This window comes from Drosophila subpulchrella, chromosome X, assembly GCF_014743375.2.
Source record: "Drosophila subpulchrella strain 33 F10 #4 breed RU33 chromosome X, RU_Dsub_v1.1 Primary Assembly, whole genome shotgun sequence".
In the NCBI taxonomy this organism is placed as follows: Eukaryota; Metazoa; Arthropoda; class Insecta; order Diptera; family Drosophilidae; genus Drosophila; species Drosophila subpulchrella.
The window spans coordinates 23809940-23823596 of NC_050613.1; the positions used below are offsets into that span (position 1 = coordinate 23809940).

General features: G+C 45.1%; 2 protein-coding genes across 2 annotated transcripts; one reads left to right on the top strand and one right to left on the bottom strand.

Moving 5' to 3' along the window:
* Positions 1-1330: 1330 nt before the first annotated feature.
* LOC119556502 lies at positions 1331-4478 on the top strand. Its single transcript, XM_037868763.1, has 5 exons — positions 1331-2398; positions 2458-3168; positions 3227-3621; positions 3678-3912; positions 3980-4478. Exons 1-5 carry the CDS (start codon positions 1436-1438, stop codon positions 4271-4273), a joined length of 2598 nt encoding a protein of 865 aa, XP_037724691.1. The 5' UTR covers positions 1331-1435; the 3' UTR covers positions 4274-4478.
* Positions 4479-4676: 198 nt separating this feature from the next.
* LOC119556503 (ATP-binding cassette sub-family D member 3) lies at positions 4677-13131 on the bottom strand. Its single transcript, XM_037868764.1, has 9 exons — positions 12818-13131; positions 12374-12566; positions 7187-7299; positions 6926-7116; positions 6711-6808; positions 6179-6642; positions 5690-6119; positions 5458-5632; positions 4677-5390 (listed from the first exon to the last, which is right to left on the bottom strand). Exons 2-9 carry the CDS (start codon positions 12484-12486, stop codon positions 4977-4979), a joined length of 1998 nt encoding a protein of 665 aa, XP_037724692.1. The 5' UTR covers positions 12487-12566; positions 12818-13131; the 3' UTR covers positions 4677-4976.
* Between the last annotated feature and the right edge of the window lie 526 nt (positions 13132-13657).

Sequence of the window (13657 nt, forward strand, 5' to 3'; positions counted from 1 at the left end):
CTGAAGTGAATTCAGCTCAGGAGCACTGGACCTTGGCATCTCCTTAAATTCCGGGCTTATCCCAACTTCAGTCCAGCAAGCCTTAAATTCCATTTCCCTGGCCCCTTTGGATATTTAATTTCGCTTAAATATACATATGTACACATGGGCTCACCAGCACAGACACACATGCACACACACGTGCGTAACATTTCAAATAGCGCATAAATTTTGAAAAGTCCATGCAAAATCAAAACGAATTTTCCTTGCTGGACAGCATCCCTCTGCTTTTTTGGGGTAGGTGGGGGTTTCGGGGTTGGTGCTCCACTGCGGAGCCACATGTGCGTTGCCCCCCCCCCCACCATCTCAGAATTACGCATGCTTTCAGCTCTAGGCATTGTTGTTGTTGATTGGGCGGTGGGTGGACAATGGGCTGAGCCCAAAATGTGCAGAAAGCATAAGCCTAAGCTTTTTTATCGCTTCGAAAATGAGGCAGGCAAGCCAAAAAAAGCGAAAGTAGTCCAGGGCACAACATCTTTAAAGAGTTACATGGACTTTGTAAGTTAAGAATTTTAAGTCTTTAGGTTTATAATGTAGTTCTGTACGTAGTTCTTTAATAATTGCAATTAAAAAACAAAAAACTCTTCCCACCATTCGAAAGAAAAATGAGTACATTATAAAAAATCAGGATTGAAAATTTAATATATTTGAATTAATTAAATTCAATTATGAGAGACATCTTACCAAAAACTATTTATTACTACCTGAAGAGTTGAAAAAGGAATAACATCAATAAAAATATGTTTTGATGGTATAGTCGTTTCATGGGGATTCATAAAACCAGATTTTAGTTTACCAAAAATCTTTCTTATCTTAGGAAAATTGATGTTATGTAATAAAAATATGCAGCCACACTTGTAATATTCCGATTTAGTAAATGTAAAGCTGTTGTAAAATTTAGTTTTGCAAGCCATTAATTTAATTATCTAAAATTTAGACCGTTAAATCGCAACCCGCGTAACAAAAACAGATTTCAAACGGCATGGCACTGTGCAACACTTGACTTTTTGAATTCAAATTTAACAAGCACTCATTAAAACTAGTTAAAACCCTTTATGATTGCTTTGGCTTAGCTCGAATTTATTTTATGGCTACTCAAAGATAGGCAATTTCCCATTAGATTAAAAAAGGAAATCAATTATATCAAATTATTAATGAAAAAAGACTTAAAGTTTTTGTTTTAAGTTACCGTTAAATTACAAAATGGTATTTTGCAGCACTGGAAAAAAGTTTGCCAGCCAACCAGGGCTACAACCCCTTGCCAATCGATAACACAGCTTGTTATCGATCTGGCTAGCGGCAAACTATCGACAACTTTCGAAAATATTTTCTGTTTGACGCTTCGTATTTTTTTTTTGCGAAACCAAGCTTTAACTCGCAAACGCAACGGAACCGTATGGCTACGCTACGGAACCACACATCAGCCGGCGGTGGCAGCAACGGCCTGGAGACGCAGCAGGACGCAGGCGCCTCGCTGGCCATCGGCTATGTGCGGGAGTTCAGGGCGCGGGCGGCCGCCTTCCAGATGCAGCGCTCCGAGGAGTCGCTGGTCTATGTGCAACGCAGCGTGGCCCTGCTGGGCACCAAGGTGCAGCCGGTGCACTTCGCCCCCTCGCCGGGCAACCTGGAGCTGGCCCGCTTCTATGTCGATCTGCACGCCTTGATGGGCGCCCTCGAGAACGAGGCCACCGAGGGCGATGTTCTGTGGGCCTGCGTCGGCCTGGTGCAGCACTGCAGCCTGAATCTGGAGGCACGGCAGGCGATCGTCGAGAGCTTCTGCTTTGTGCCGCTGCTGGGCGTGCTCATACGGCGTACGCGGCGCGTGGAGCGAGTGCATCGGCTGCTGGTGCTGCTGCAGGACCTCACATACGGCATCCACATCGCCTGGGAGGAGCCCTATCTGGCGGCCCTCATCGAGCACCTCGTGGGGATTGTGCTGGGGACGAGTGACGGTGCCAGTGCCTCGAATGGCTCTGTTCGCGACGACGACGACGACTCGCACGTCCTGCTCGCCCTCTCCGTGCTGGTGAACCTCTGTTACAAGAACTTCGCCGTGCTGTTCCTCTTCCTGCGCAGCGTCAACATATCGTCCTTCTGTCGGGCCATCCAAAGCTACGGCCTGCTGGCCTACAAGATGCTCATCATCCTTTCGGAGGACGTGTACGCCTTCGAGCTGCAGGAGCTGTTTACCTTCCTGGGCATGTCCTTTGCCGGCATCGAGGATTGCCTCAAGCACTGGAACGTCGCCCAGCTGAGGCACATTGTGGATTTCCTACTGGACTCGCAGTCCCATGCCGGCCTTCACCGTGCGATGCTTTCGCACAGCAACTTCTGCGCGGATGTGGAAAAGCTGCTGGACGTGAGTTGCCCCATTGGTCTGCCGTGAAAAGCTTTCCTTACTACTCTTCCCACTTTTAGCAAATCGACTCGCGCAGCGGCATGGACGACTCGCAGGAGGAGACGCGCAAGCACCAACAGATTTGCCTGGGTCTAGTCTTTCGGCTCATCACCTACATTCTGCAGCTTTCCGAGGACGGCAGCAGCTCCATTAGCCTGGACTCGATCACGCCGCGCCTGTACGAGATGGTCAGCGAATGGCTAAGCTCGGATCTGTGCGGCGTGGCGGCCATTGAGCTGCTCTGGACCCTATTGCGCCTGGGCAAGCGCTCGGCGGTGGCGCAGCTCGTGGCCCGCGATCCCTCACATGTGGTCAGTCTAGTGGCCAGCGCCGAGCGTCCGGACACCAAGCCCGCTCAAGTATTGGCCACTCTGCGACTGCTGATCGTTCTGCTCCAGGAGGCCAAGACTGAAAAGCTGGTCCTATCGAAGATCTCAGAGTCGTACTTCGACAAGATCCTGGCGGCCCCACTCGCCCTCGTTCCCCAATACCTCAGCACACAGAGCCTGGCGCAGAGCGAAGTGGAAAAGTCTTGCTTTTGCCTGCTCCTGCTCGTCAATGTGGCCGGCATTGCCAAGAAGGCGTACCTGGACAAGTGCTGCACTTTGCTGGGGCAGGCCCAGTTGCAGTATTGTCTAGCCCGTGGCATGGTCAGCAAAAGCGAACCGTTGGTGGCCGCCGTTCTTCAAATTGCACAGTTCGAGGGCTTTCCCAAGGCAGCGGTGGCCAAGGTGAGCAGTATATTCTCTACAGTCCTATCAAAAAACCACTTATTATTCTCCCCCATAGCATGTGGCTGCCATCACCAGTAATCCCAGCGGTCTGATGACCCAGACTTCAGCAGTCTGCGGCGACCAGGCCGAACAGTGGCGAAATCTTAGCTCGATCCTAAAGGGACACCGCACCTTCATCGACAAGGACATGTCGCAGCGGGTGAACGCACTGCTGGACAACATCGGAGGCATCTTGCGCCGCAACGAACTGGCATCGGCCCCAGTCTCCCAGGTCATAGAGCTATATAACCACCGCATCGACAGCCTAAACGGCGCCGTCTTAAGCCTGCAGCAGCGCCTGGAGCAGGCCGGCCAGCAGCTGGTCAGCGGCACACAACTGGCCCACGTCCAGAGCGCCGAACTAGAGCGCTTTCAGTCCACCAACTTTGAGCTGCTCATTAGCCAAGAGCGGTGAGTGAATTCCGGTTCCGTATCCTAAACAAATTGAAACGTTATCTGTCATTTAGGCTGCAAACCCAGTGCAAGGATCTCAAACAGCAGACGGTCGAGCTGAAGAGCAACATGACCAACCTGTTGAAGCAGATGTCCGAGAACTCCTACCACTTGCAGGCCAACGAACGCAGACTGCTCGTAAAGAACTCAGAGATCGCCGACCTGAAAAAGGACTGCGATGAGCTGCGATTGAACCTAAGCGCCAAGAGCGAGGAGCTCACCAAGCTGGAGGCCCACAACAAGGAGAACGTAAGAGCAAGGCTATCAAGTACCTAAAGTACTACCAGTATTGATTCAATACCTTTGTTACTTACAGACTTCTCGCATCGACAAGCTCAAGAAGTCCATGGTGGCCTACGAGCAAGACATGAAGGAGAAGATGCGCACCATCGAGGAGCGCGAGAGGGAGCTGGCCAAGACGCACAAGGCGCTGGAGGAGCAGCGGGAGGCGTGCAAGAAGTCGGAGGATCTGGTTTCCGTGCTGGAGACGCAATTGCAGGAGCGAAAGGAACAAATCGAGCACCTCGAGAACGAGCAAAAGGAGACAGAGGACTTGCGCAAGACCATTATGAGTCTGATGGAGAGCAAAAAACCGAAACGAAAGGCCTGACCCCCGTTTTAAACTCATTTTTTAACTAGCATAGATTAGCAATCTACTAAAACTAACAGCCGGCATCAAAAACGTATTTTTTTGTTTTATATTTATATACATTTATTGCGTCTTGCACTGTATAATGCAATTCACTTTTGCCGTGCAAGGTTCCAATTCCAATTCCAATTTAAAAAAAAAACCAAAATACAAAACAATTGAATAAGCCAAGTGTAGTTTACAAATTACTATAAGTTGTCTATGCGCGCGATTTGGGACTTGTGCGGTCTACGGGTATGGGTGTGTTATTAACTAAAAGGTTCTCCAAACGCTCATCCAACGTTTGTGGCCCTTTGCCTTTCGACTACTTTACGCTTACATCTTACATCTCTAACACCAGCTCGATTCTCGAAAGTTACACATCTAAAATCCCAGCGGGTGGGGTTATTAATTATATTAAAAGCGGAATAAATTGTGGAATAGCTAGCGCGTACAAAGGAAACAATCACAATTGAAACAAAAAAGGTTTGCCAACTCGCAAAACATATATACATGTCTCGGTATATACAGAGTGCACCAAAATGGATGAAGAGCAGGAGCAGGAGGAGGAGGAGACGGAGCGGGAGTTGCCAGCACCGGAGTTACAGCTAGGAATCGGGCGGAGAACTGGTCGCGATCTGGTCCTGGTCATCTGGGATTGGAGGCTTGGGGACCTGCGTACTCTTTAGGAGCCAAAGTGTTCCTTGTCCTGGTCGATGGTCGCGAACTCGTAGCTGCCCCGACCGTCGAACTGCAGGTAGTAGTCGTGGTGCGCCCACAGGGATTTGCGGTGCGAGACGGTGAAGAGCGTGATGCCCACCTCGCGGCAGTAGCTATACATCTTGCCCTCCACGTCCACGGAAACGGCGCTGGTGCACTCGTCCAGGATGGCGAACTGCGGCCGATGGTAGAAGAGCCGAGCCATGGCAATGCGCTGCTTCTCCCCGCCGGACAGCACATCGATCCAGTCTTCGATGGCGTCCAGGCCGTTCTCGCGCTGCTCCAGATAGGTCAGCTGCACGATGTCCAGGTAGTGCATGAGATCCTCGTCGCTCTGGCCCTGGCGGCGCATGTCCTCGCGCGTGTGAGGATAGATTATCTGGCGAAGCAAGGGATTTGGGGGTTATTACGGATTCACTACTATTGAATCACTCATTGGATCTCACCTGGTCACGTAATGTACCCAGCGTCATGTAGGGCCTCTGAGGTATGTAGAAAAGCTTGCCGCGCGAGGGCTTCGTCACCTTGCCGCCCCACGTGGGCCACAGCTCGCCGAGGATGCGGAACAGTGAGGACTTGCCACAGCCGTTGGGACCGCACACCAGGACGTTTGTGCCGGATCTACAAACAGTGAGCTTTATGAGTATGAATTCAACAATAATGTGGCCTAATACTTACTTCACTTCGAATGTAAGCTCCTGCAGCAGCACATCACCATTGGGCGTCACCAGTGGCACCTTCTCGAACCGAATGATGTTATCCTCGAAGCACATGATGCCCTTGTTGGGACCAAAGTCGCTGGCCCCCGAGCCGCTGGCATTTTGCGTGATGTTGTTGCCATTGACCATGGTGCGCTCGTAGGTGCCCTTGTTGAGGTCGCCCAGCACCTTGATCAGCTCGGTCATGCGAGCGGTGAAGCCGGCCAGACGGGACATCTCGCGTCCGGCCAGCACCAGGCGGCCAATGGCCTCCGCCAGCTTGACCAGCATCCGTCCATAGGTGTAGTAGGCCTGCAGACGCTGACCACTCTGCTCCCCGGACAGCAGTGGGTGGTTTTCCGCGAAGAAGGGTATGGACACGGCATAGAAGCCCACAATGGAGGCGAAATCTGTGGAATACAACCATTGGAATTAAGTGGATAAGGAGCAGCCAATGGCGGACACGTACATTTGCCAATGATGTTATCGATGATGCCCATGCTGACGCGGAACTCGAGGAACTTGCGCAGGTGCGCACGCAGCTTGGAGTAGCTGGCCAACAGCGTGAGCTTCTCGCGCACGTTGCCCTGGTAGAAGGCCACCTCCTCCGAGTTGGTGATCAGCCGGCTGTTCACATAGCGGAACTCGCCCTCCAGCTTCTGCTCCTCGACGGTCAGGCGGCCGGTGGGTCGGCGCAGACGGGTGAGGAAAATGCCGGCGAACAGCAGGTAGAGCATCAGGATCGAGGGCGTCTTGCCGCCCAGATTCACTGTCAGGCGATAGACATAGATGAAGATGTCCAGCACGGGCTTGCTGATGTTGGAATACAGATCCGTGGCGCTCTCGCAGAACTTGTCGATGTCCGTGGTCAGCAGCTGATCGGCGTTGGCTATCCTGTTGTCCAGATTGGACATTTTGTAGTAGGTGTAGCCACTGCAAGGGGGGGAAAAAGGAAATTGTAATAATCTTTTATTTAATTTAAAGGTCATAATAATACTCACTTTAGGTACTGATTGTACAGGTGATGTGTGAGGTTGGTACGGAACCTCAGCTTCAGCTCACCCAAACTCCACTTGAGGACGTTGGTCACAACAGAGATCTGCCAGAAAAAAAGAACCATGGTTAGTTAGTGCTTATCTACCATCAAAAACAGTGGTCAGCAGCTGCAGCAGAGGAACTTCCCCATCCCACGAGCCACTGATTTAAAATCCCTTACCGCTGGCAGAGCTGTCAGATATTTAAGCAGCGCCGACTTGAACTTGGTGCGGTTCATGTGTATAATGGTGCTCTCCACCACAGTCGCGTTCTGGATCATCCAGATGTCGCTCACAGAGCGACCGATCAGTGCGGCGGCCACCAGGAAGAGCAGGCCTGTCTCTACACTCCAGAAGCCCGGAATGAGGATGGCTATGAAGGGATAATAAGATCAGTTTATAGGTTAATTGGGACTATCGTCTGAGGGATCGAATCTACTTACGGAGTAGCTTTCGCAGCTGCTTAAAGAATACTGAGTTCACATGGGCCTTTGACGCCTTCTTCTCTTTCTTTTCCGCAATTGTGTACTGGATTTTATCCTCATAGCCGGGTTTTCTGAAATAAAATAATAAAAAATTAATGATTTGATAATGGTTCATACTATAGTCCTTTTAAAATGTGTATAAAATGCGATATAAGAAATAATGTAGACAGGATAAAGATTGTTGGAATTCAAAATTGAGTAAAACTATCATTATATCTTAGAAACCTTTTAAATAAGGTATACCATTAGTTGGTAAAAAACTAGATTTATTAATGGGATCCTCAACGCTTTCTTGACTTCATATAAAACATATAATTTGTTTTAATAATATTGTACTCGTGATTTCATTATCGAATTAATATACTTAACAAATTGCCAACGTTGATGGCTTATTTATAAAATAAATTACAATTGTTTAACACCCTGTTTATATGGTTCATTTGAATATCAACCTTTGCCTTTTGCTAGCATGTCGCTTTCATCGCTTAGCAAATAAAGAATGAACTACGTGCTTTATGTCTCCATAAACCCCATTGCTTGCAGTGCAGGTATGTGATTAAATACAACCATTAAGTCGCTTAGATGAGCTATGATATTTTACACAACACTTTATTGGGTTGAGATAAAACTGCTTGATCATCCTTGCAGATTCGTAATGCCCTTTAGAAGTACTTAAATTTTTTAACTATTAATTAACAAAAATATCATTAAAACTAATAGAGAAATTCTCCAGATCAATTTGATTAACCCCAATTTTTGTATTCCGTTTTGGAAGATATATATTTTCTATTGATATTGGGATCTTTGGGATATCGATACAAACAAGGTCAAACCAAAATTCCTTGGTGGGTTTTTAAAAAGTATTGGTTTCTTAAAGTCGAAAACCCCTAGTTTACTTTCTCAAGAGATCCCTTATCCATTGAATTATACCATGAAATACTGGGTACATACCGCTACATTTGGCATGGTATTTTCCCATTCCGTTGCCATAAGATATTCGAAAGTACAAAATGAAAACGGAAAACTATAATTAGGGGTTGTAATCATAATAAGATCATGGTGCCAGTGAAAACCAGCGTCCAATTATGAGCACCAACAGCGCTGACCAGCTCAACACGAAGGTTTTTGCTTTAGTTTGTGCTTTTTAGACCCAGTCTTTCGCAAAAAAAACTCGGTTATCCGACTTGGGATCGCCTAATCGGATCATAATCGTATCGGACGCGGTTCGAAGTCTATGGGATGTGGGTGATGCAGTGTGGGGTGGTGTTAAGTTGGCCCAAGCAAAGTACAAAGCTCGCGCCTTGGTTATCTGCAGGCGAAAAAGTGAAAGAAAAATCGACGAGTCGTGATGACTTGGTTATTTCTTCGACATTGCCGCGCAGATCTCTGAATTATTCATACTGCTCTTCTATTTATTTATATATATGTATATATATTTCTATCTATCTAACAGTCCGTTTGTCTGGCATTCGTGTGGTATTCCTTTTTTTTTAATTCGTATATTAAACTTGTTTTCACCGCCTTGGCGGGGAACATGTGTTTGGGTCCATAGGTCACATCCCCCGTGCCCACTCGATTCATCCAAAGCTCTCGTTCCGTAATCGCCGGCGATCTTCTAATGGGCGGCACATTGAACCCCAACACGACGAAGATCAATTAGGTGGTGTCTGACTCAGATAGAGATATGCCGCCGCCGCCTGCGATTCAAATCAAAGTTCAGTGCGGTCTTTTTCCGCAATCGCTGCTCATATGGCGACTCTTATCGTTCTAATGTCTGATAAACACTCGCCAAATCAGAGATAGCTATATAGACACACACTCATCGCCTGTTAACCATTCAAACTCACACCAACTCAATTTGGAAAGATATATAGAAAAATAAAGAAAGAAAGAAAGAGAGAGGCTTGGGCAACGTGGCAGATCGACAGGTGCAAATGTCAGAGATCGGCTGCGAATCTGCATTGAATTTACGATCTCATTTCACGCACCGACTAAGTTAAAGCGGGAATTATACGAATTATACAAAATCTACAAATTGCTAGACTGCAGCGGGTTTCTCATCTTCGTTTTTTCGCAGCCCTGCGATTATAGCCGGGGCCAAGCGTTTCCCCCTGCCCCCAAATAACTGAATGAATCTCTTCTGGAACTTGGAGAAACTCTGGAACTATATGTATTACGCAACAGCAGTCGGGGCGAGAATGTGTCTACCTGGGGAAAACAGAAAACAGAGCGAGGTTTACACAAATTAACACTTATTCCACCCATTCTCCCCCTACAAAAGACCCGAGAAATGGAAAACGAAACCAGAAGCCACTATTTCTTTTTTTTTTTTTTAGTGTTGAGCCTCGAGTCTTGAGTGTTTAGTGTTATGCGTCCGTCGCAAGTCATTAAAAGGTACGACTGTAATGTTTATGTTTTATACTCGGGTGTCATCATGCCCATCCATGGGTACAATTTTGGGGTGGGGGTACGATGGAGTATGTTGCAACACCAAAGTAAACTGCCCACCGGTTATTACGTGTTCGATTGCAGGCCAGGCTGCTGGGCTGGATTGGATGTCAAAGTTGTTGGACTTTCGGACAGGCACACAGATTTGCATAGGTGTTGTTCAACCCCCGATGGGAATGCAGATTTGGATACAGGTATAATACCCTTCTGTAGCGGCTCTTTAAAATAACCAGAACAAATTCGAAACCTTTCTTTTCGTATCAGGTGCCAAATGTACTGAAACCCATATCGGTTAGTAACATTTATTATTATAAGGAAAGGTGTTATAAGGTACATAAGGCAAGGCCATCCCCTGATAAGGCGCTATAAAAACTGTTCGCAAGAAAGGTTGTGAAAAGGGCTTTACCACCCGGAAACTATTTGATACAATAAAAACGTTCGTATTCATTATAAACCAATTAGTTAGGGCTTTCAGACTGGCAAAATACCCTTATACGTTAAAGATCTCCAACTTAAGATAGGATCTATTATTAAAATCCTTTCATATTTAAGTTGTACTAACTTTAATCAATGAAAACGCTGTCTTATTAAAAGCATATACATATGTATTTTTAAAAATATATTATTACCCATATTGATAGTTAAAAAGGGAATATGACTGATGTCCTATACAGGATCAAAAATGATAGGATAGGAAGAGAAAATATAATCTTAAATGTACTTACATATGTAATAAAATGTGATATGAAAAGCCCGGTTAAATCATTGAATCATTAAAAAAAATCTATTTAATGAAGAACTGGACTTCGGAGTGTCCATTCATTCACATTGTATTCATTGTGAGTCAGCCCATCGAAAGTAGGGTATTCGAATATGGAACGGCGCATAAATTTGCCGGCCAACCACAACAAGTGGCGGCACCTCGGCAAAGAAAAAAAAAAAAAAAAAAACAAAAAGAAAACAACAACCGCCGACTACAGCCCATTAAAAATCTTTAATTTCGATTGCTAGCCAAAGTGCAGCCCATACTTATATCTACACTGGCGTGCAGAAGGTGCGGAAAGAGCTGGCTATCAAGTGGGCTCCTGATATCGGAATAATCGGAATAATAGCAGCAATTATCGAGTGGCACATGCATCCACAATCCGGCTGGCAATACGGCACTGCACTCGACTTGTCCGCCACAATCTCTCTAATTAATTGGCTCTGTCATGCAAATAGACGGAATACCGACCCCCTTCGATTGCCGCACTTTATATTCAATTAGATGGAATGGACGGATTGTGGGGACTTCCGGGGACCAAACCCTGAACTTCAAGTGTGGCCAAATATCGGGCGCGTTAACAAGAGCATAATCGGCACAAGTGCCGATAACGTGGGTATATACTGAGTATTGTAGTCTGGGCGTGATACCGATTAGATTGCCCAAAGAGACCAAGTCCATTCAAACACGGAAACGTGGCCCTTGAACAAACATATAACTTTCTGAGTGGTGCTCTAATTTCTGAATGACGTTGTGCGAATAATGCTTAGTAATCCATCAGAAGGATTGCTATAAAGTACAACAAAAAGATTGTCTAAAGTTTAGTCAATTTCCTTATCATAACTAGCAGGAAAATAGCATTTAGATACAGCTTATTTTACAAAAATTAATGACCTGATGACTGTTTGAAAATATTGCAAAAATGTAATCTGATGGATTGGGTGGCCTTGATCTCCACTAGTTATCCGTGGAAACTACCCACTGTACAGTGGGATAAAGCAATGTATTTGTGGACAAAAGATCCTTTCCTTTCCTTTCCTTTTACAAATATTATAAAAGATTTCTAAACATACTTTAAATTGATATTGGGGTTAGATAAAATATATACATATGTACAAAAAATCAAATCGTTCTTTAAATAAAAAAAAAAATTCTGCAGGGATTGAAGTATTCCAATAAACTTAGCCCGATATTAAATCACAACACTTTGTTCTACCATCAGTATAAATTGAAATCTTCCGAAATATTGATTTAAGATACTTTTTCTATTTGAAAATAATATGTGAAATTAAAAAAAAGTGTGTCGTTATATAAATATATATTCTTTTCGTGCATAAAAAATTGTTACAATTTTTTTTGGGTTTCCTAGTCAATATAAATTCTACACCATTAACTTAAATGAAGACAATTCTTTAGACTAGATTTTTCCTACAACTTTTCAAAATGCACTCGTCACTAAGAAACTTTCCAGCTAAAATCTTTGAAAAGTAGACAACCTACAAGGAAGAAAACCTTTTTCCTTAAAAATCAGCTGCCCAGGCCCACTGTGCATTGGAGGACGGATCAATTGAAACCGGAATAAAATGAAGGGGAAGTGCATCCAGTGTGGAAGGAAAACGAACCGTAAAACCAGTTTGAAATCCACCAGATGACCCACTACGCCATCGTATGTTCCGCCAAACAAACGCACACACTTGTAAACTTTGCGATTTTCAAGAGTGTGTGGCATGTGCAAATAAATCAAATTCAATATCACGGAAATTTCGGTGGCCAAGACCGAGACCTTTCTCAATGCTGGCGGTTCGTATAGTATAGATCTATCTTTACACACGAAAGTGTGCCATACAATGAGAATGCTTGGGCATAAAAATCCAAGATAAAAAACCGAAATTCGGGAATTTTAAGAGGGTGAAACTGACTGGGGGCGTACTCACCGCTTCTTGTTGGACATCTTGCCATAGGCGATTATCCAGAGGGCCGCCGTCATGCCCGCCACGCCGACGATGGCGCTCTGGTTGTTGGCCAACTTGCTCAAAGCCGGGGCCATGCTGCGTTTCCTGTGGGGCTGCTTATTGCTTTTGGAGTTGGGAACTCAGGAATTCGGAATTCGCGTCTTCCGCGTTCGCACTTCAGATATGGGTTTATTAACGATATTTCGATATTTTAACCAACGCACGTGGGGGGGGGGCACAAGGAAAAAATTAGAAAAAAAAAATATAAAAATAAATATTTAAATAAATAAAATGAGAAAGGGGAAACTATCACAATTGTTTGTTGCACGAATTTCAGTCTGATTTTTTTCTCTGATTTGTGATGACGACAAACGGACACACACACACACACACACACACAGATGTCGGAGAGCAGGATGTAAACACCTGGTTGTCGAACAGCCCTGTCTTAGTTTAGTCCTCTCTCGCTCTCTCTCGTTGCCACAGCCTGACTGCCTGCTGGTTCTTCTTCTTCTTGTTCGTCGCCTACTACTACGACTACTGTCTCTTCTTCTTCTACTGCCGCTGCCGCTGCTACTGGCGCTCCTTTTCAGACCAAAGGGGGTGGGCAAAGTGATTGTCACACACGGCGGGCGCTTTTATTTATTCAATTTGAGCCAGGCGCATTTCTTTGTTTGGTAATTACACTCTTCTCTGCTCGGCCAAGTCGGGAAATCTTTCGCAGGTGAAACGTACGACGCGCAAAAGCCAGCAGGCAACTAACTGTAGTTCGATCTGTGCCAGTGGTGGCCAAGTGGTGACAGTGCTGACGGCATAGCTAGTTTCCCAGCCACATCTGGCTTTATTTTTGAGATGGAACTAGTGCGATAGAATGTATCGACTACAAAATCGACCATAAAATGTATATTTTAGTTAGAAATAGCTAAATTTTAAAGTTTTAAAAGTTTAAATGTTTGTGTATACTAAATAAAAGAAAGCTTACATTTGTCTCTTAATATTTTACTTTGGGCAAAGGTGGTTGAAACATTTTTCAGTTGAACTGGTGTTGATCGGAGCTCTGGTCTTTGAATTTATTTTACAAAAACAATTATTTTGAAAACATATCTTCATAATTTAACTAATGTATGGCAATTTACTTTAAAAGTAAAACTTAAATTCCAAACAAAGGTGCCTTCTGCAAGTTATTTAAAATGTTTAAAAAAAATTAAGAATATGGCTTTGGTAATAAATAAGCACTGTAAATTAACATTTTTAAAAGATAAAAAT

Excerpts from the sequence above, each read along its gene's own strand:
- LOC119556502 (XM_037868763.1), top strand. The coding sequence starts at position 1,436 with ATGGCTACGCTACGGAACCACACATCAGCCGGCGGTGGCAGCAACGGC. Across the intron at positions 2,399-2,457 it reads ATGTGGAAAAGCTGCTGGAC|CAAATCGACTCGCGCAGCGG; the intron begins GTGAGTTGCCCC and ends TCCCACTTTTAG. Across the intron at positions 3,169-3,226 it reads CCAAGGCAGCGGTGGCCAAG|CATGTGGCTGCCATCACCAG; the intron begins GTGAGCAGTATA and ends TCTCCCCCATAG.
- LOC119556503 (XM_037868764.1), bottom strand. The coding sequence starts at position 12,486 with ATGGCCCCGGCTTTGAGCAAGTTGGCCAACAACCAGAGCGCCATCGTC. Across the intron at positions 6,120-6,178 it reads CGATAACATCATTGGCAAAT|ATTTCGCCTCCATTGTGGGC; the intron begins GTACGTGTCCGC and ends TGTATTCCACAG. Across the intron at positions 5,633-5,689 it reads GAGCTTACATTCGAAGTGAA|ATCCGGCACAAACGTCCTGG; the intron begins GTAAGTATTAGG and ends CACTGTTTGTAG.